The sequence below is a fragment of the Furipterus horrens genome, unplaced genomic scaffold, assembly GCF_987537825.1.
Source record: "Furipterus horrens unplaced genomic scaffold, mFurHor1.1.pri manual_scaffold_5, whole genome shotgun sequence".
In the NCBI taxonomy this organism is placed as follows: domain Eukaryota; kingdom Metazoa; phylum Chordata; class Mammalia; order Chiroptera; family Furipteridae; genus Furipterus; species Furipterus horrens.
Window position 1 is genome coordinate 49,362,846 of NW_028327175.1, and position 22,669 is coordinate 49,385,514.

Here is a 22,669-nt window from a genome sequence, read left to right on the forward strand (position 1 = left end):
GGCAACTTCATAATAATGAAAAAGTTCTTAGTGTTAACCATTGTTTCTACATTTGACAAAATATGCTTAGTTATATAATACCAATTTAAAGATTCCTTAAGAAGTACTATCTTATATATCCACGTTTAGAGATCACAATTTAATTTGTTCATTAAAGGATCTTTTCTGGAAGTTGATTTTTTCTAATTCTTATTGTAATTGCATTGTTCTAATCTTGTATTATAAAGGCAGCTGCTTGCCTATCATTTGTACTTTCCTCGTTAATCCTGATTCAGTGAATTAACCTTTAATTATATCCGTTAAAATTGAAATGAGCCTCTTGTCTGGCTGGGGCTGACCCCTTTCAGTGCATGACTCTGATGAAAATTTTTAGGGTCAATGAATATGTCCCATGTCATGTCTGATAGCTGCTAAAGATGTGAGGAGGTAAATGTTACCTTAGAAAGATGTGCTTTAAATTTTTAGGAGATCTGCTCTATTGATGTGAAAATAAAATAAAAATGATATCTTTAGTTTCTCAGTTTACCATGTCATATTTTCAGTTGAATTAAGAGAGCATTTAAGAAATACAAAGATTAGGTTATTAAGATATATTTAGTCAAACAACTGAAAGAAACAACTTATTCTCCGTTTTACTGTCTTACATATTATATGTTAAGTAATAAAGGAAACATGTAAGGAACACAACTACTTTTTAAATATGCGCTTGATAAAGGTAATTCTCTAACATATTAACATTACAGCCCTTTAAACCGACACCAGTGGGAATGGTCTATAATGATAAATCCAGAAAACAGGAAAAGAATAATTCCATTCATTTAACAGACTTTTGATGAGCACCCATTATGTATCAAGCATTGGGAATAGAAAGTCCAATAGAAAGGCCCTGTCCTATCCACACAGAGACTCAGAGTCTAAGTCTTAATTAGACCTAGAATGTACAATACTTCTAATGAATACTTCTCTTATGCTGACAATGTTTACTAAAGTAACTTGGCATCTCTTCACTTAATTTCCCATTGACTTCTAGAAAGTTAGAATTGGAAGGGACCTTAGAAACAATCTATTACACCCTTCTAATTTCATGAGTGACAAATGGAACTGAACTCAAATTTTGGTGTACTAGTTTAAATTTGTAACTTTGTCAGATCACACAGTCTATAAACCATGGATTTCAAAGATTTGGTGAAAATATGAAATAACTAAGTTTCTGAAATGATGTACTTTAAATATCATCTTACTATGAAAACTTCCAAATGTTCACAAAAACAGAGAGTAATATAATGAACAACTAGGTATTCATCCCTAAATTTCAAAAACTGTTAACATTTGTTCAATCTTGTTTAATCCAACCTTTTATTCCACTTCTGAATTATTTAAAAGCAAATTGCAAATATGATATAATTTTATCAGGAAATGGTTTAGTCTGTGTTTCTAACATATAAAGACTTACTATTTCTCACCCGAAAATAAAAATCCCTTTAACTGTATGTAAAATACAATCAGTGCACATTTCCCTATCATACATGTCTTCTCAGAGTTGATTTAATTGAATTAGGATTCAAACAAGATGCACATATTACATTTGGCTGGTATCTCACTTAATCTAAATTATGCATTTTAAAGCAGAACTTACTGAAATTGTTCATTTCTATCTCTTTTTTTTTTTTGAGAATAAGTGTAAAGGAGATCTTCAGTATTAACATATGGGGGAGATATTTATATATTCAGTAATGTGGAACAGCTGCAAACTTAAAGAAATAGCCCTTATTGATAGGTCTATCAAAGCTGACTATAATTACATTCCTGAATGATTTCAATAATAACGTGTCAGATATATTCTAAGATAAGTAGCTTTTACTTTTCTTTGATATTAGGGTCATACACTGTACTTATCTGTCTTTTTACTCCATGTTCTCCTATCTCTATTAATAAATTAATTTCACAAAGTTAGTTGGGCCTGTGCCTGCCTTACAGTTAAATTGATTTCCTTTTCCTTTAAAGATAAAGTTTTATAAGTATCACAATAATATTTTCCATGTTTAGGTCATGTTTCTCATGTCGAAAGATTTAGTACTACTAAAATAATACTTATCAATTTTCCATGCCCTGCCTTGCCATATGTTCAGAAAATTTTTGGCAAGCTTTTAAATTTTTTGAATTGATTTTAGAGAGAGAAAGAAAGAGGGGAGGGGGAGAAACCCTGATTTGTTGTTCTACTTATTTATCTGTTCATTGGTTGATTCCTGTATGTGCTCTGACCCGGGCTCAAGCCTGCAAAGTTAGCGTTGTTGGGACAACCCTCTAACCAACAGAGCTCCCTGGGCAGGGCCTTGCAAAGATTTTTAAAAACAGGAACAAAGGTAACAAAAGTTAACTTGGTTGATCTATGATTAAATAATAATACATGATTGGCCAATGCAATAGTCTATGATATCTTAAAGCTTAAAAAATATTATTTTTCCCTATAAATATCACAATTCAACACATGCAATTTGAAATATAACAATTGACAGTAACATAAAGTTCAATCAACTTTGGATATGCAAAAATAAAATTGCCAAAAAGATTTTTAATATTTTTAAAACCTCTTATTATTTCCTATTATAGTAATTTAATTATAATAATCCTAGGAAAGAAGGCAGTAGATATTCAGTGAACTAAGTAAGCTCTGAAAAGTGTGAACTGACAGCAAGTGAAAGAAACTACTCACCACGACTAGAAAGACCCGAGGTTTTCTTTACCATCTCTTCTTTAATCTTCAATTTCTTGTAGATTTATATACATATTTTGTTTAGGTGGGTGACTTTTTTGCAGTAATAATTACCAATTCATTAATAACTATAATCAGAATATCATAAAGTAGATTCTTCATAGTGGAGAATTTTATTATAATAACAACAATGCATTATGAGTATTATCTACTAGTCAGGACTTAGACTGGCACATATTTGCCTAAGACAAATAAAAATATATTTTGCAATAAAACCTCTGTAACTAAAAATGAATGACAACCTCTTTTTAAAAAGTACTTCATTTTAATAATTCAGGGAAGGAAGTGCTGATAGTACTCTGTTATTAACTATGAGACCTCTGAAGTAGTGTGGGAATAAAGATATGAAGCGGTAGTATGGTACACCTTAAAGTTCAATTTAAAAATTAAAGCAACTCATACCCAGAAGAGAATTAAATAAAAAGAATAAGATAGGCGTTGGCTAGGCAATGGAAGCACAAAATACTGTCAAATTTTAATTAAAAAATGTTTTCAATTTAAGCAGACCCAGGCCAGTGATTTTTCATTATTTTTACCACAGTTCCATGACTACTGACATTTTCATCAGAACAAATAAAGGCTTTTTCCCAAATTTAAAATGACAAAATTATTTTTAATTCTGACTTTTAATTTCTTCTTTCTCTAAATTCAAAAGAATTTGATCTTAGACTTGTCTCTTAGCCTGGGGCTTGAATATACCTTAAGTTTTTTAAGTACAATACAAAATAAAAAATTTCAAGAAGATAATTCTTCCACTATATTGGAAAACAAACTTTATCACAGGTGTATTATTATTTGTTTTTGGAATGAGATCACATATTCAAGAAATATCTGGGCACATGACCTAGTAAATGCTTATATAGAAAAGACTCCCTTCAAAGCAAACTGTCCTTGAAAACAAACTAGAAGAAAGCTGGCATTTTGGCAGTACAAGACATGCAGATTGGAAAAAAAATACTAAAATGCCCTAGCCTAGTTAAGTAAGAGAGAGAAGAGAAGAGAAGAGAAGAGAAGAGAAGAGAAGAGAAGAGAAGAGAAGAGGTGAGATCTATTTAAAATAAAAGTCCACTTAAGAGAATCAGAAATCAACTTTAAATACAACTGTCATTATTATGGTACGCAATTATCCTAATAATTTCAAACACTGTTTAGTAAAATTCAGAGTGAATCAAATTCTGCTTCATGAATTATGATGTTTCTTCTTCATACTGTTTAAAAACGGATAGAGTAACCTCCATATCAAAAGCATGTCTGATAGATACTCTTTATCTTCCAATTACCTTCCTATAACCCAAACAGGGTCAGGACCTCACCCCTAATCACGGAGAGTTGTAACTTCACTAGTCACCAATCTCCGTCAACAGCAAAAGCTATAAGCCATTACTAGCTATTTTTTCTATATTCCTCAGGTAAGGAACTTGACAGAGCTAATGATAAACACTAACTGCAGATGCTAAAATTTGGTTTGTGTTTAAAAAATGCATTTTCTTTGCCTCACTTTGCCTGCCCAAATTCAAGTTCATTACTTACGAGTTTCCCTCTTTCTACCCACCCTTCAGCCTGTAAATCCCTGAGAGGGTGGGAGGCCTAAATTACATGGCTTGTTGGTCACACTGACAAATTAAATGCTGTCTTTTTGGTGGTCATAAGAAATTCCATGCTGGCTACCCATAACAGTGTGCACACACCTTAGTTTCATGCCGTTGCCACGGTCTCCACCCTGACACCACGAGCCTCATTCCTTCCCTGCACGATGAAGTGCTACTCCACAGTGCCGATTCAAGGAAAGCAGACAACAGACAGCACGGACTGTGAAAATTTTCCTTCTACTTCTTATGAGAGACGAAAAATTGTTCAGATAGTTAAATTTTAAATTCTGTTAAATGTCAACAGCAACTCCTGCTTTTAAGCTATAATAGTATAGAGGGAACTAGGTGGGACTGTGGAGTTTATGTATATAATCAGAGAAATAATGACAAATAGCGACAACTTATAGCCACAGAAATTCCCAAATGGGCAAAACTTTGTTACAAAATGAAAGCACTTAGTATATTGTAGTTACATACCTTTGAGGAAAAAAAATTTTTAATGTTGCTAACTTACCTGTAAACTCCTGAGGGCAGGAACTTAGCCCATCCCTTTACTACTATGTCTCTGGCACCTGCTCCATATTCTGGCCCGAACAAATACTTGTTGGATGAATAAAACACTTAATCTGCATAAGTGTAGTAAAGAATTTGGTCTCACTTAAAGAGAGATTTGGAGATGACCTCTAAACTCTTGGAGTTCTCCGAATAACAGCAGTGTCTTTATAATCCATGGAGGGCCCCTAGAGGGACCATACCTGGCTGGCAGTTTATGCCCCTGAAGTGACTCATGGTGGGTCCCTAGATAGCTTATGCTAAGCAGATAACTCAGGATGCAAACTGGCCATATCAGAAATGCCAACCATACGAGGTGGGACCCAAAACACCCAGAATTTATTTATAAAAAAAGTGTATATTTAGCCATGGCTGGTGTGTCTCAGTGGGTTGAGCACCAGCCTGTGAACCGAAAGGCTGCCAGTTCAATTCCCAGTCAGGGCACGTGCCTGGATTGCGAGCCAGGTCCCTGTCCCAGTTAAGGGAATGAGAAAGGCAGCCAATCGATGTTTCTCTCGCACATCGATGTTTCCCTTTCTCCCTCCCTTCTTCTCTCTCTAAAAAGAAAGAAAATATTTGTAAAAATTGTGCAATTATTCCTACATGTTTAAACTTCAGTCAACTTCAAAGTACTCTCCATTTGATGTAATACACCTATCAAGATATTTTTTCCACTGCTCTAAACAGTTTTGAGCTCGTAGATTTTGATGCCATTTAGTGCTTCTGCTGTTTTTTGTTTCACCTCTTCCACACTGGCAAAATGTTTCCCCTTGAGGGTTTTTATTTATCTAGGGAAACAACAAAAAAAGTTGCTTGGGGTGAGATTAGGTGAATAGGAAGGGTGGGGCACGGGGATCAGGCAGTTTTTGGTCAAAAACTGCTGAGCACTCAAGCATGCTGTGGGCAGGTGTGCTGCTAAATCACCCATCATAAAATGGGCAAATGCATTAAAAGTCTTCAAAAAAATTCACGGAAGCCTCTCACAACAACGGCAGCTGGTACATTGATACAGATGGGTTTCTAGAATACTCACCTAGCGGGGGGAAGCCTGTACTACAAGGGGTCCACCCTCCAGAAGATAATCCCATTTTGTGGGGGGCACTCTCCTCATATGATTAAAAAATTAGGGCTCTGGACCACTGATAATCAGCCTGACCTGGAGGGGAGGGCTGGAGACTGAGTTCAACCATGTTGCAATAATTCAATCAGTCTTGCCTACATAATAAAAGCCTCAATGAAAACTCTAGAAGATTAGTAAGCTTCCCTGGTTGGCAATACTCCATGGCTACTGCCACACTTCCACACCAGTAGGCCAAACCTGGAAGCTGTGAATTTGGAACCTACCCAGGATCTCCTCTATGTGCTTTTCCTTTGGTTGGCTCTAATTTGTATCTTCTAATAATAAAACTGTAATCCTAAGTATCTTGCTTTTCTGAGTTCTAGAGTTATTCTAGTGAATTACCGAACTTGAGGGTAATTTTAGGAAAGTCCTAAACTTGCAGTTGGCCTCAGTAGTCTTGAACTGACTTAACCAGTCTGGAGAACTATGCCCAGCATGGAACTTGGTGAACTCCAAGCAGCATATTGTATCTAACTGGGCTTCTGTTTTTGCAACTCTCGTTTCTTTCATGTAATGTTCTTGGAACTACTTACTATTCCTCAATATATTACCTTTACATGATATCATGATTGCTTTTCTTAATGAACCTTCCTGCACTACCAAAATTAAATTCCATTTAAGTATTGTGATTCATAAGGTTCAAATCTGTTATGTTATGGCAGCTAAGTCTAAGTCTGTGCTTCCTCACCAACGTGCCACAAATGCATTAGAAGGGCGCTGTGCTGTTGTGCCTTAGGAAGGTCTGGGGGAGGGACATGGAGGGTCGCTGTGGTGGTTGGAGCACTTGGACTGCAGCATTCTTTGTTTACCCAAGAGCACACTGCATATATGGCTTTTCTATATGTACCGTGATATGAAAAGATTGGAAAGTAATGAGTTAAGGAATCATTACTACAATTTTCCCATGACAGTATGTCAACAACATATCAATACTTCTCCAGCATCAGACTTGGTTTTCCCAGCCTACAGGTGCTATACTTTAGCCACATTACACTACTATTTCCCCAGTACTCAAGTTCGTTCAACTCCAAACCTTCATGTGCGTAATTTCCTCTGTCAGTGATGCCATATTAGTTTTACTCCAGCTACCCAGACTCCTACTACCCTTCAAGATTCAGCTCCAAGGTCACATATGTAAATTCTTCCCTAAGAGATCTTTGTCACCTGGTAGTACCTAGCAGATTTGCACCTCTAGTAGAGCACTTAGTACAATGTAATGATTCCCTTTCCCACCCTAATATATGAGTTTCCTGATATCATGCTCTGTGATTCACCTCCTCCATGGACTCATTTTACTTGGTCTTTTCCTTCGTTGCCTCTTAAAGCATATTTCCTAGAATTCCATCTTCTCAGAATGCAAACATTTTCAGGTCCATTATTTCATTTGCTTCTCATGAAAACATAATTAGTTGTTTAGGCAAAGTATTATCTCCATCTCATAAATTCAAAAATTGAAGTTCACACAAGTCAAAGAATTGCCCAGTCACAATGATAGTAAGTAACTCAGCCAAGGGTAGAAATCAGGTCTTTGGACTCCAAGTGCAATGCATTTCCTAAATAGGGCTTTGCCTTTCTACATGAATTCTTGGTATTTTAAATTGAAACTCTGAAAGTATATTCCCACAGAAAGCCGCTGACCTATAGATAAGTGCTACAGAACCACTATGGGGGATCCGTAATTTGGGTGATTGCCTTGAGAGCTTCACAATATTGTAAGGTCAGAACTCAGAAGTCATTTTTCCCCCATAGAAACATAAATCTTAAATATTAAGTGAACAAGTTAATACACTTTCATATATAACTAATTTGAGAAGAGAGAGAAAAATGCAAAGAATAAGACAAGACTTCATGCTAATGTTTATCAGCAGAAACTAGAGTAAAATAGTTTTCAGAGATAATATTAACTGATGAATTTACTTGATTACTTTTGAACCCCAAATTTACAAAAAGCCAACTATACCAGAAAAGATTGCAGTTTCACTCCAGCATTTATAACACCAGATGTGAACAATTTATTTTTATTTTACATTATTCTTATATGCAAATTTCCTCCCCCTCTTCTTTTCTCAACCACACCAGAAACCTAATAGTCTGAGGATTACTGTTTCTGAGTTCCCTAGGTTTGATGTGTAACAATTTAGAAAGCCTTAGCATAACAATAATGTAGTAAAAACAATTCACTAAATAATTCACAGTTTGATCACTGAAATATTACAGCAAGAACTAGTGTTTCTTCATTTTTAGCCATTTGTTGTTCAATTGACCTTAGTTTCATGTACGACTGAAACAAATACAGCATGGTGTTTATACATCATCTTTATCATACAGTTTGAACAAAGTAAGGCCTGTCCTTATAATGATAATATTATTTATTAGAAATTATATCTTAAAATCTCTATTCTAAATATATAATTCAAAGGATTAGAAATAATAGCAAAAGTTTTCATTTGAAAAATATTTGAAACAACTATATGCCAAGAACTTTGACAACCTGGATAAAATGGACAAATTTCTGGAAACATATAATATCCCAAAACCAAATCAAGAAGCAGCAGAAATAGACTGATAACAACTAGTGAAATTGAAGCAGTAATCAAAAAACTCTCAGCACACAAAAGCCCTGGACCAGATGGCTTCACGGGTGAATTTTATCAAACATTTAGATAAGAGCTAACTCCAATCCTTCTCAAACAAGTCCAAAAAATTCAAGAAGAAGGAAGACTCCCAACCTCTTTCTATGAGACCAGTATTATCCAAATTCCAAAACCAGGTCAAGACACAACAAAGAAAGAAAACTACAGGCCAATATTGTTGATGAACATAGATGTTAAAATCCTCAACAAAATATTGGCAAACTGAATCCAGCCATATATTAAAAAGATCATACACCACGATCAAGTGGGATTCATCCCAGGGATGCAAGAATGGTTTAATATTCACCAATCAATAAACATAATAAACCACATAAACAAAATGAAAGAGAAAAATCACATGATCATATCAATAGATGCTGAAAAAGCATTTGATAAAATACAGCACTCATTTATGATAAAAATGCTGAGCAAGGTGGGAACAGAAGGAGCATAACTCAATATAATAAAGGCCATATATGAGAAACCTACAGCCAAAATTATACTCAACAGGCAAAAACTAAAAGCTTTCTGCCTAAGGTCAACTTTCACCACTTTTTTTCAACATAGTACCATAGTCCCTCGCTATATCACAGTTCGCTTATCGCGGCCTCACTGTATCGTGGAATTTAAAAAAATATTATATTTATTTATCGCGGATTTTTCACTATATCGCGGGATTTTGCGGTACTGTATATGTATGTTGTTAAAGTTATGTAGGTTTAAGAGTGTAGAATAAATGTAAGGTTCCTACTTCGCGAAGGGGTCTGGAACGTAATACCCGTGATAAGTGAGGGAATACTGTATTGGACGTTTTCTAGCCACAGTGATTAGACAACAAAAAGAAATAAAAGGCCTCCAAATTGGAAAGGAGGAGTAAAACTGTCATTATTTGCAGATGACATATGATCGTGTACATAGTAAACCTTATAGGCACCACCAAAAAACTACTTGACCTAATAAATGAATTTAGCAAAATAGAAGGATACAAAGTCAATATTCAGAAATCAAAGGCATTTTTGTACACCAACAATAAAATATCAGAAACAGAAACCAGGAAAAAATCCCATTTACTATAGCAACAAGAAAAATAAAGTACCTAGGAATAAACTTAATCAAGGAGGTAAAAGCCCTGTACTCGGAGAACTATAGAACACTGAAGAAAGAAATTAAGGAAGATACAAATAAATGGAAACATATACTGTGTTCATGGACTGGAAGAATTATCATCATTAAAATGTCTGTACTCCCCCAAAGCAATCTATGGATTCAACACACTCCCTATTAAAATACCAATGATATATTTCACAGATTTAGAACAAATATTTCAAAAGTTTGTATGGAACCAAAAACGACCCCAAATAGCCTCAGCCAACGTCACAGAGAAAAGTAACTACTGTTAACTACGGATGGACACACAGATATACACAAAAAGAGACAAATTGTCCTACGGAATAACTAAAATAAAACTGAAAGAAAAACTCCTCCAAATTTCACATAAGTGTTATATACAAACATTAAAGAGATATAGTCTTATTAAAAACACAAACAAAAGCGTTTAAATTTTGCATAATATTGATTCATGTCCTACTAATAAAAATTGAAATAATTAACATGTACCCCCCATCTGCTCTGCTCACTACCTACTATGTTTTGTTTCTTATAACACTATTTATATCTTGTCATTTATACTCATAATTCTTATTGTGAATCATCCTTTAATTGGTTTTATCTCTTTTTATCTTTAAAGACAGGTATTTTCATGTTTGAGAATATGTATGTATAGCCTTTGTAAAGAAAGATAACACAATTTCCTTGGCTCACACTTTCTTTCCTTTACAAATTTGTAATAATAATGTAATAACAAAAAAAAAAAAGAGGAAATACCTAGTGCTTAATATTATCTTTATTTTACAGATGAAAAAAATATGAAGCACCAAGACGTAAACTGACTGCCCAAGGTTGCTCATTTTATAATGTGGCAGAACTCTGATATGAACTCAATCAGTGTGGCTCAAGAGCCTCTGCTTTCAATGGCTACATTATATACTGCTTTGAATGTCTGCAGTTGGCACATGACTGGGGGAAGGGACAGTAAAGGATGCAACTAGATTTAAGGGGTTAAGGCCAGGGATGATAGACATCCTGCAATGAACAGGACACAATACAAATTACACCATGTTCCTCAAAACTGTTGCCCTGGCTGCTGTGGCTCAGTGGATTGAGCGGCGGCCTGCGAGCCAAGTGTTGCTGGTTCAATTCCCAGTCAGGGCACATGACTAGGTTGCACGTCAGGTCCCCAGTTGAGGGCGTGAGTGAGAGGCAACCACACAGAGATGTTTCTCTCCCTCTCTTCCTCCTTTCCCCTCTCTCTAAAAATAAATAAACCAAGAAATAAATAAGCAATTAAAAAAAAAGCAACTTTCAAGTGTCTTGTTGGACATTTGAAGGTGATAACTTCTTTAAATTTTTACCTGACCAGAGAACACTTTACATATAAGTGTGAAGGAGTATTTTTGCAAGGGTTTAATATTATCAATTTTCCAGGAATGAAACTACAAGAAAAACTCCAATATTTTGCAAATGTATGTTACTGATGGCAACATTATAATCCACTGCATTTGAGATGCTAATACAACACAGCTATATCAGTCTGCATGTATAGCTGCGGCATCCATGCTGGTTCTCCATGTGAGTGCCAGGAGCGTCTAACTACTTCATTTCCAGTGCTCTCATGGTCAAGTTTATATATTAATGTAACTATAAATTATTTTTATTTCTCCTTTCTTTTGAATTAGGGAAACATGATGATTTTAAAATTATGGATGTACTCTTATCTATACATTTCATTTCAGGATCCAAAATACTCCTATATTTGTTGAGCTCCCACAACATTATATGAGGATTGCAATTTTTAAGGGTTTTTCTTTGATTTCTCCTCTGACGTCTTTAGTCCACTTCTTGTAAAATTTGAACATAATAGAAAAACTTACAATTGCTTGATTCACCATCTTTTTAAAGTACTGTTTTAAGGGCTGGAGGAGAGATCAGGAGCAATGCCATTCTGCACCAAAACATTCAATTTATTTCTACAGATTCCCCTTTTCAAAGTTCAACCTTTTTCTTTGTTTAAAGTTCTACTCCTTTCTTTATTTGATTATTGCTGGTGAATTTCTGGTTGCCACTCTTATTACTACTATTTGTTTGATTATTTTGTTAGCTTTTGGGGATGCATCTGTGATCCTGCTTCACTCAGCACATCACCTCGCAGTCCTTTTTTGCATACTTTGGATGGAGTGGTTTTCTTTTTCTTTGAAGAGACCATCCCAATAAATATTTTCCTTAGTGTAACAGCCTGAGTCCTTCAATTACTTTGTGATGAATGAACATTTACTACAAACTTTTCTAATGTCAACTGTATTCTTCCGATAGCTAATAAAGTATAAGACTCTGCTCAGGGTCCATGATCAAGTAACACGTCACTTACAAAAATATTAGTTAATATTTCTTGGGTGATGACAATGTGCCAGTAGCTGTTCTAAGAGCTTTGCACTGATTATCTCATTAGTTTCACAACAATCCTGTGAGGTAGATTATCTTCACAGGAAACCGAGGAACAGAAAGGTTACCTACCAAGTTGCCTAAAGTCATAGAGCTAGTAAGTGGCAAAGTAGGGATTTGTACACCCTGGTCATCTGATATCAGCTCAAGATCTTTGTCCACTACTTTACTGCCTCCCAGATTTTTAAGAGCCTCCTTTCCCCTCAAGGACTAACTGCTTCACTATAGATTTTTTGATTAACATTTTCTCTTTACAGTCTACTACAAATGCTCAATAAATATTTATTACTTAAATAAATGACTTAACTTCTTATTTTCACTGCTTTCTTCCCATCTCTTTTAACGTGCCTTTTCCTTTTAGCAAAAAGAAGGCCAAACTAAAATCTCAAATATGGTTTTTACTGATTTCTGAGTGGTTAAGAGGTAACTGCACTTTATGACTTAAAAACAACATCATGACTTCCGGCCAAGATGGAGGCTTAGACGGACGCGCTAGGTCTCCCTCTACAACTAGAGAGGAATACAACTACTTCAAAACAAAGGATAACTAGAAATTCCAGAAAATAAAACTACACGGAAGCCCAACATATGAAGTTATAAACCAGCGGCGCCCTTTGGGCAGGTAAAAGCGAAAGGGGGTGGAGCTGTTTGCGGTCGCACCTGGGACAGCGGCGGGGAGAACAACCCCGGCTGCAGTCGAACCCCCGGCAGCTTGCGACCCCAACGCTGGGGAAAGCAGCCACCACATCGCCTTGAACAGTGAGGCCCAGGGGGGCGGGAGGACGGATCCCGGTCTCCTAGCGGAATAACTGTGTGAATCCATCTTGGACCCCCGCCCCCAAAGAAAGCGCCACAGGGCTGCGAAATAGGTCGCGGACAGGCACCGGTCGCTGGCTTGTGACAACAAAGCACCACGGCGCAGCAAGAAAGGCTGCCGAACGGCGCCGGTCGCTGAGTCATTACGAGTACACAGGCACTGCCCCCTACAGCCGGCCCAAGAAAACAAAACGCATCTGTCAAAATGAGGCAGACAACTATAGAAATACCGGTGACACAACTCACCAGACAGCAGATAGAGAACCTGACAGATGAACAGATAAGAAACCTGTCAGAGGCTCAGTTCTGGGCCATTGTTATCAGGTGGCTTACAGAATTCACAAAAGATCTGGAAAAAGATGAGAAAGAAGCGAAAAACACTCATAACGAAAGGAACAAAACCACATACGAGACAGATGGTGAGGAAATAAAATCCAGAGTTCATTTCAACAAACTGGAATATGGAGAAGGAACAAGAAGTCAACCAATGCAGGGAGAGGAAATGGGAAGCAACGATGAGAGGATCAGAAACCTCTGGGACAGCTATAAAAGGCCCAACATAAGAATCATTGGTTTGCCAGAGAGCGAGGAAGATGAACTAGAACTTGAAAAATTGAGTGAAAATATAATAAAGGAGAACTTCTCAGACTTGGGGAAGGAAATAGACTTACAGGTCCAGGAAGCACAGAGAGTTCCAAAAAAACTGGACCCAGGGAGAACCACTCCAAGACACATTATAATCAAAATGTCAAAAATTAAAGATAAAGAGAGAATCTTAAAAGCAGCAAGAGAGAAGAAAAGAATTATGTACAAAGGGGTCCCAATTAGACTATCAGCTGACTTCTCAAGGGAGACCCTGCAGGCAAGAAGGGACTGGCAAGAAATATTCAAAGTAATGAAAATCCAAAACCTACAACCACGAATACTCTATCCAGCGAAATTGTCATTCAGAATAGAAGGACAGAGAAAGTGTTTCCAGGACAAAATAAAACTGAAAGAGTTCATTAGATCCAAACCACTGTTATATGAGATGTTAAAGGGACTGGTTTAGAAAAAGGAGGATCAAGACAATGAAATCTAAAATGAAAACTGCATCACAAGAAACAACAGAAGCTAGGGAATTGAAACAAAGGCAAACTAAACAGGCAACGAGACTGGAAAAAGAACTTTAGGTACGGAGAACATATTGGGGGGAGGTCAACAGGGAAGGGGAATGGGGAGAGGGAGGGAGATGATATAGGAATTAAGGATCATGGTAGGAGGGAATGGAATAGACAGAGAGAGGTTGAGAAGAACTGTATGCACAACTAATGGACATGATCTAAAAGGGGGGGGACAAGGGGAGGGAGGGGGGCCACCGGGTGGAGGGGAGCAGAGGGAAGGGAAATTGGCACAAATGTAATATTATAATCAATAAAACACATTAAAAAAAAAAAACAACATCATGAGCTTAATGAGTTTTCACCTATAGTTTCTGGTTGAGCTGACCAAAGCTGACCAGAAATTCGTGTAGCTCTTTTGAGTATTTCATTGCACAGCCTTGCGATCACATTTGCTTTGAAGGGGAGATTTTTAGTAATAATCTACAAAAATTAAGTAGTCCTCTTTCCCACTTCTGGTAGAAGCAACTCTGCTCCCCAGCTGCGCTGACTACCAATTACGCACCCTGCCAGCCCTGGAACCAGTGATACACAAGATCTGTTCAAGCTACCTGAACTCCCATTAGAACTCACTGTTCTATCTCTTAGTTTGTCACATTTCTGACACAAATTAACAGGAGGTCAGGCATATTAACAGATTATGTATTCTAGGCAGCATGCTTGATTCAGAGTGAAAGGTCAGTGATACAATATACTAAGATAGAAAAAGTTATTGCAGTTTCAGGTACTATGGCAGGCTGATGGTTTTGACATTACTTTGATAGGAAGTATCCTGCCTCCCTTCCAGTCACACCCTATAAGTAACATTAAAGAATTTTCTTTAGAGACACCAAAGTATGTAAGTAAATACATGAAGATAACACAGAGCAAATATAATTTTGCATTTTCAAATGAAAACAGATATTTTTAGTAGCCTATAGTAAAAAAAATATATAGCTTGGTAAAAACACAATTGTTATGAGAACAAAAGTGTGTTAATGTAGACAATAATTCTTTATGGTAGAATTTATGTATATAAACTATCTCAAAGTGGCAGAGAAAAATGTACACATGATAATTAAATGTGGATAACAAGCAGAAGTAAATTGAGATAATAATGGTTTGGGTAGAACAAATTTAAAAATATTTACAAAGTTAAAAGGTCAGGTCTGAAACAAACTTGTCAGAGGAGGTCTTGTTCAAGACTAAGAATCTACTTTAATTCTTTGCATTTTAATAAAAATGATGCAATGGCATCTTTTGAAAACTGAGCTAATGTATTTTGGAAATTACTTACGCTAATGACTGATGAAGTTGTTGACAAGTTTAAACCTTCAAGATCAGCTATCAAGCTTGGAGAAAGAGCTGGTGTGGGACATGCAACTGGAGTGGATACTGGGTTAACTGTAAGAAAAGACCCAAATTAATAAATGTGCATGAAAATTTAATTCATATTATTAAAAGCAACATTTTTATTTTGTTAGTAAATTTAATTAAATTACTTTAATAAATCTATGGCAATTCTATTTAACATCTTGATTTAGTCAAGTTATTATCAAGTCATGGCAGTTATTAGCCTTAGCTTTCAAAACATAATGGCATAGAGGGGAGCTTTCAGCCAAGATGGAGGCATAGGTAGACACGCTTCGCCTCTCTGCACAACCATGAGGAGGATCACAACTCACTTTTAAACAAAAACCACCAGAACTGCCAGAAAATTGAACTGTAAAACAAGTGAATGGTAGAACCACTATAGGAGTAGAAATGGGTTTTTCTAACTAGAATCAAAATATGCTGCCTTTCCACGCATAAGCTAGCTTTTCTGGTGGGTTTTAAATGCATGTTTGTTCATTTGTTTGTCTGTCCATCCATCCATCCAAAATATTGGGTGCCCATGTTTAGTTATAAAAATTGAGTAAGAAAAGTCTCTCATTTCAACTATGGCTTGGCCAAAGACTTTAGAAAAAATCATCAAAGACCAAATAGAAAAATTCCTACTACAGGCAAGGTTGATTCTTAAGAAAAGTATAGGTTTTTAATATCATTTCAGAAGACTGAGCCATTAAAGAAATGATTATATATCTGTTTACAGATCTGGCAAGATGAAAGCTGGCACTGAAAGTTTATCCTAGATTGAATTCTGAGGCCAGTTGACTATGCTGAAGTATTTAAATAATGTCTAAGAAATAGAATGACTCTCTGTAGCTTAAAAAATATAACATGGCATAGAAATTAAAATGAGATGCCATTTCAGCTGTCAAATGGACAAAGGAAATTTTTACATGTAAAATTTAGCATAGGTTAGGGTATAAAGAATCTGGCACTCTCATACTAATACTGTGTAAGTTGGTATAAACTTTGTGGAAGGCCATTTTACCAACAGAATTCTTTATGGCCTTTGTTCCAGCAATTCTGCTCCTAAGAATTTATCTTAAGAAAACTGTCATGGAGGTAATGTAATAATATACTTATGATGATGTGTACTGCTTCACTGCTTATGACAGCAAAAAATAGAAAGAAGTTGAATTTCCAAAAATAGTAAACGTGTTAAATAGAATTTATTAAAACAATATAAATGATAACCATGCAGTCATTAAAAACAAAGTTGTTAAAGAATATTTATGGCATGGAAAGTAATGTGTATGACAAACAGATAAAGAAGAAAATAATAAAACAGTATCTCAGTATGATTCAATTGTATTTTTTCATTTTTTGGGGGGTGGGGGCACAGGTTGCATATGAAAAGAACCTGAACTGATATGTCAATATAAACCCAAGGTATTTGGATAACAAACCCATTTTTTCGTTTTCTTTTTAAAACTTCCAGAAAAAATTTTCTTTATTAAAGAATATTTATATTTATATAGTTATTCTTCTGATTAAAGTTTTGCTTTAAAACTTCAGAGGTAAAACTTTGAATATATAATAATTTATTTTGAAGTTAATTTGTTAACTGTAATTTGTAATTTGCTATTGCTGCAACTTTGTGCTCATCCTCTCCATCATAGGCAACATTGCATAATGCTTACCATGTGCCAAGAGGTTTTAAGTGCTTTTACATTTATTGACTCATTTAGTCCTATTAATGCTCTTAAAAAGTATTACTATTATCCCAATTTTATAGATAAAACAGATAAAGAGACTAAATAACTTGCCCAGGGTTACACAGCTAGTAAGTAATAGAACTAGGATGCAAACTCAAGACAATCTAGCTCCACTGTCTTCTTATACACACCAGTCTACTGCCTGTACTACAACTTACTCAACAATATGATATCACATAACATAAGGCTTATCTGAAACATGATTATTATTGGGTGATATACATTTTTAAAAGACTTTACATTTAATTAGTTGTACTAATAGTGTAATTATATAGGTTTACATTGTCTATAAAAAAACCCCAGAATATGCTGCTTTATGATCATACTATTGAGATAACATAGTATAGGGTACTAAAAAATACTTTAATTTCTATAAATATAAAATGACTGGAAAAATGAAAGCAGAATGCTACTTCTAAGCCTAATCTATCATTAGACCATATATTATCTTAGCATAAATATTTTCTAATGTATTATCAACTGACCTCATGAAAAAGTCATGTAATTTCATAACCTAAAGGGACTGTAGAAATATTCAACACTTCATTTACAAATGCATAAAATGAGACAAATATTAACTCAATTGATTAAAGGGTTCTGATAATATCCCTTCAAGAATTACAATAAGGAAATATCAAATTAATATCAAGTTACTTAATCAAAACCACCAAACTGTTTTTGGTAGTGGCAGTCTATTGCTAGGGTTACTAAACATACTTCCTTAGAGAGACAATGATTACTTCAGGTTGTGGTGAGTTCCTTCACTCCTTTATGCCTTTACTTTCTTCACTTTCTTCCAGCTCCAACTTCTTGACTAATTAACTTACACCCAGCTCAAGCATTATGTTACATCTGGAAACTGTTTGGTGCGTTAGGTACCCCAATACCTAACAGCATTCTGGCATATCTCTAACTCATTCCATTTATAATTTGGCAATCTGATGGCCACTTCACGTGTTTCCCCTATGAGACTCTGAGAGTTCCTTGGGTAGTGAATATTGTATCCACTTAGAATCTCCAGCATGTAGCAGGTTATCTAGAGCATAGCAAGTGCTTATTTAATAAATGTTTTCAGAACAGAGATATAAATTCAGTACTTGCAGTTTTCCTGATATGCAGTGTGTACTGAATAAATAACCGCTGCAGATTATAATGTGCTTCTTAAATAACACTCAAGAAATGTATCTGCCTTGCCTTCAAAATTAATCTAATTCTCACTGCTAAGAACTCAAGCAACTGGAGACTAACTTTTTAGTTTCTGATCAACAAATTGCTTGCCATGGACAATGGAGAACTACTGCAGGCTAATAAGCAGCAAAGAAGGAAGCCAATATGTTAAGAGCCATTACCAACAATGCTTCCCTCCCTTAACACTTCACTTGTCTGCATCTGTAAACTCAGGTCATACTTCTGCCACAAGCCTTTGTGGCTTTTTAATTCATTTTTGTTTTCCTCCTCATTTTGTTTCTGTAGTTTACACTTCTATTGTATCTCTTATATAAGGTGTTACTTGTTCAGATATCTGAGTCCCTGACTAGATTTTAGTCTATAGAAGAGAATGACTAAATTCTAATTATCTATTCTAGCACCTAGCAAATGACCCACGACCATGGGCAACATTGATTTTAAAAGATTTCAAGTGTCATTTCTGCAAAGATTTTTTAAGAAATAGTTTTTGGTATCAAAAGCAAACAGAAATAGATACTATGTTGAGTTAAAATAAACATAAATTGGGATGAAATTCCCCTTAAAATTAAATAAAAACTTACAATCAAATTTTAAACACTTAATAGTTAAGAAAACCTTAGTTTCTACAGAAAAAAAAATTTCTTGAATGAATCAAACGATAAAAATTATATCATTTTACAGGTTTCTCATTTTTCCTTAGCTGTCAGGAAATCCAGAGTCAAACAAAGGAGAAAATTTAATTAGTGCACTCTAGTATCTTCTAACATTTACTCTTAATTTCTTTTTAAATGTGCTTGACTATTGCTGTAAATTTTAAGTTACATATCTGTAGAAAATATTCATTGTCACAGAAAGATGTAAAATATAAGTCTTTCTCTCTCCCTGTTCCTAGTTCAATACTACACCTCAAAGGGGCAGGAGCTAACACTGTTAATTGTTTCTTCTGTAGTCTTCCAGAAATATATTTGTGTTTTGTGTTCAGGATAGAGCTCTTCTTTTACTTCTTTTTTGTTTGGTTTAAAATTTTATTCATTTTTAGAGAAAGAGAGAGAAAGAGAAAAAGAGAGGGTGAGAAATATCAATGTGAGACAGAAACATCGACCTGCTGCCCCTCATACATGCGCTGACCTGGGACCCAACCAGCCACCCAAGCATGTACCATGACAGGGTATCAAACTGGCAACCCTTCACTTTGCAGAACAGTGTCCAACCAACTGAATTACACCAGTCAGGGATGCTCCTTTTTAAAAAAAAACAAGTGGAATCATGCTGTACATGTATTTTTTTTTTTTTAATTACAGTATTTTGGATATATAACATAATTAGCACATGAAGTTTTACCCCATTTTTGTTAATGGTTATATCATTCTATTGGTTGACATTTTGTTTGTTTTCAGGATTTTTTTGTAATAAATAATGCTGTAATAAAATTTTTGTATATAACCTTGAATATTTTATATATTCAGAAAATATTTACTGGGTGCCTACTATCTGCCAGCTGTGTTCATGCACTAGGAATTGTAGTGAGCAAGACAGACAAGGATACTCTTCTCAGGCAACTTGAATCCTAATTGGGTAAAAACGACAATAAGGAAGTAACAAAAATATTTAACATAATTTCAGATAGTGAAAAATGTCATGAAGACAGTTGGAGTTCTTAGTGAAGATGTGTAAAAGAAGTTGACTTCTGAGCTGGGATTTGAAACATAAGGAGTAGCTTGCCATCAGAAGATCTGGAAGAAGTGTTCTTGTACGGGAAACAGAAGAACAAAGGCTCCTGGCAAGAACGAACCTGGCATATTTCCAAAATGCAAAGGAACAGAACAGATAAAACGCAGGCAGGAGGCAGATCAACTAAGGTCATAGAAACCTAGGAATATGGATGTTAATATAAGTGTAAAATGAAGCCAGTACATTAAAGAGTCTAAAACAAGGATGAAGTGAAATCTGATCTTGCTAGTTTATCTGTAGGATAAATTTCTAGAAAAGAATTGATAGAAAAAAATTGATATGTGTGTGCAATTTAAGTTTTGATAGATATCATTACAATGATTCCATAAAGCTACACCTATTTATATTCCTATCAAAAACATATGTAGAATGAGACTTCCGGCCAAGATGGAGGCCTAGACAGACATGCTGCATCTTCCTCCACAACTAAGAATGAATACAACTACCTCAAAACTAGAGACAACCAGAAGTTCCAGAAAATCGAGTTGCTTGGAAGTCCAACAAACAAAGATATAAAGAAGAAATATTCATCCAGACAGGCAGGAGGGGCTGAGCTGGGGCAGAGAGGACACAGTGTGTTGGTGGTGGTGGCAGTGGCAACAGCAGGCTGCTGGAAAGCAGAGTCACACATTTTAGAAAGTATGGAGGGATGCCTGGGGAGTGCTCCCAGCACCAGACCAGACTGTATAGCTCATGGTTTTAGCGCCAGGGAAAGTAAAGCCTCATAACTTCTGACTGTGCAAAACAGTGGGAGTTGGGGTGGAGGAAGAAACTTTCAGTCTGTCAGCAGAGTTCGCTTCTTTAAAGGGTCCCCAGAGTCCTAGAACATACATAGACCCACCCATTCTGGGAACGATGGCCAGGGCAACAGCTCGAGAGGCTTCAGTCCCACACGGGAAAAGGAGAAGTGCCTGGAAAAAGGGTGCTGTGCAGGTGGCATTGTTTCTCCTCAGACCCCTCTCCCACACACAGCACCACAACATGGTGAAACATGTCACCCTGTACTGACAAATACCTAAGGTTCTGCCCCTTACAACATAGCAGGTGCAACAGCTCTACCTAAGACACAGAGGCAAACAAATACATGAACCTGTCAAGAGGAGGAGACAGAGAAGTATGGCCCAAGAGAGGGAAAGGATCAAAGTTTCAGTGGGAGAACTAAGTGCCGAGGAGATAGCCAACCTTACACATGTAGAGTTCAAAACACTGGTGATAAAGACACTTACAGCCTTGACAGATATGCTTAACTACAGCAAATGCATAAGGAAAGAAGTGAAGGCTATGCTAAATGAAACAAAGGAAAATCCACACAAAACCAATAGTGAAGGGAAAGAAACCAGGATTCAAATCAATGATTTGGAATAGAAGGAAGAAACAACAGTCAACCAGTACAGAATGAGGAAACAAGAATTGAAAAAAATGAGGAGAGGCTTAGGAAACCTCTGGGACAATTTTAAATGTACCAACATCCGAATCATAGGGGTGCCAGAAGGAGAAGAAAAGAGCAAGAAATTGAAAGCTTATGTGAAAAAATAATGAAGGAAAACTTCCCAAATTTGGCAAAGGAAATAGACATACAAGTCCAGGAAGCACAGAGAGTCACAAACAAGCTATATCCAAGGAGGATCACTCCAAGACACATCATAAATAAAATGCCAAAGGTGAAAGATAAAGAGAGAATCTTAAAAGCAGAAAGAGAAAAGCAAAGAGTTACCTACAAAGGAGTAACTCTTCAAAAGAAACTTTGCAGGCAAGAAGGGACCAGCAATAAGTATTCAATGTGATGAAAAGGAAGGAGTTACAACCAAGATTACTCTATCCAGCAAAGATATCATTTAAAATGGAAGGGCAGATAAAGTGCTTCCCAGACAAGGTAAAGTTAAAGGAGTTCATCATCACCAAGCTATTATTATATGAAATGTTAAAAGGACTTAAGAAAAAGAAGATCAAAACTATGAACACTAAAATGACAACAAACTCACAACCATCAACAACTGAATCTAAAAAATAAAAACAAAATCCAACTAAGAAAACCAGAATAGGAACAGAATCATAGGAATGGGGATCATTTGGAGGGTTATCAGCTGGGACAGGGAAGGGGGAGAAATGGGGAAATGGTGCAGGGATTAAGAAGCATAATTGGTGGGTACAAAGTAGACAGGGGGAAGTTAAGAATAATATAGGAAAGGGTGTAGTCAAAGAACTTATATGCATGACCCATGGACATAAACTAAGGGGAGTGGGATTGCTGGAGGGAAGGCGGATACTGGGTGGAGGGGAGCAAAGGGAAAAAAAAACTGGGACTACTGTAACAGCATAATCAATAAAATACACTTAACAACAACAACAAAAAAAACTGTGTAGAATGCTTTTTTCCCCCTCTAACCCTTAATAATAATGGATGTTGTTTTAAAATCTTTAGCAATAGGTGAAAAACGATGTAAACTTTAAATTTTCACCAATAGG

The 22,669-nt window shown here is 35.9% G+C and overlaps 1 protein-coding gene across 1 annotated transcript in view; it reads right to left on the reverse strand.

Moving 5' to 3' along the window:
• AP3B1 (adaptor related protein complex 3 subunit beta 1) overlaps nucleotides 1-22,669 on the reverse strand; it is a 258,639-nt gene that overhangs the window by 55,141 nt on the left and 180,829 nt on the right. Inside the window, exon 22 of the mRNA XM_090276405.1 lies at nucleotides 15,478-15,584. Coding sequence (XP_090132531.1) covers nucleotides 15,478-15,584 — 107 coding nt within the window. The remainder of the gene's footprint in view (nucleotides 1-15,477; nucleotides 15,585-22,669) is intronic.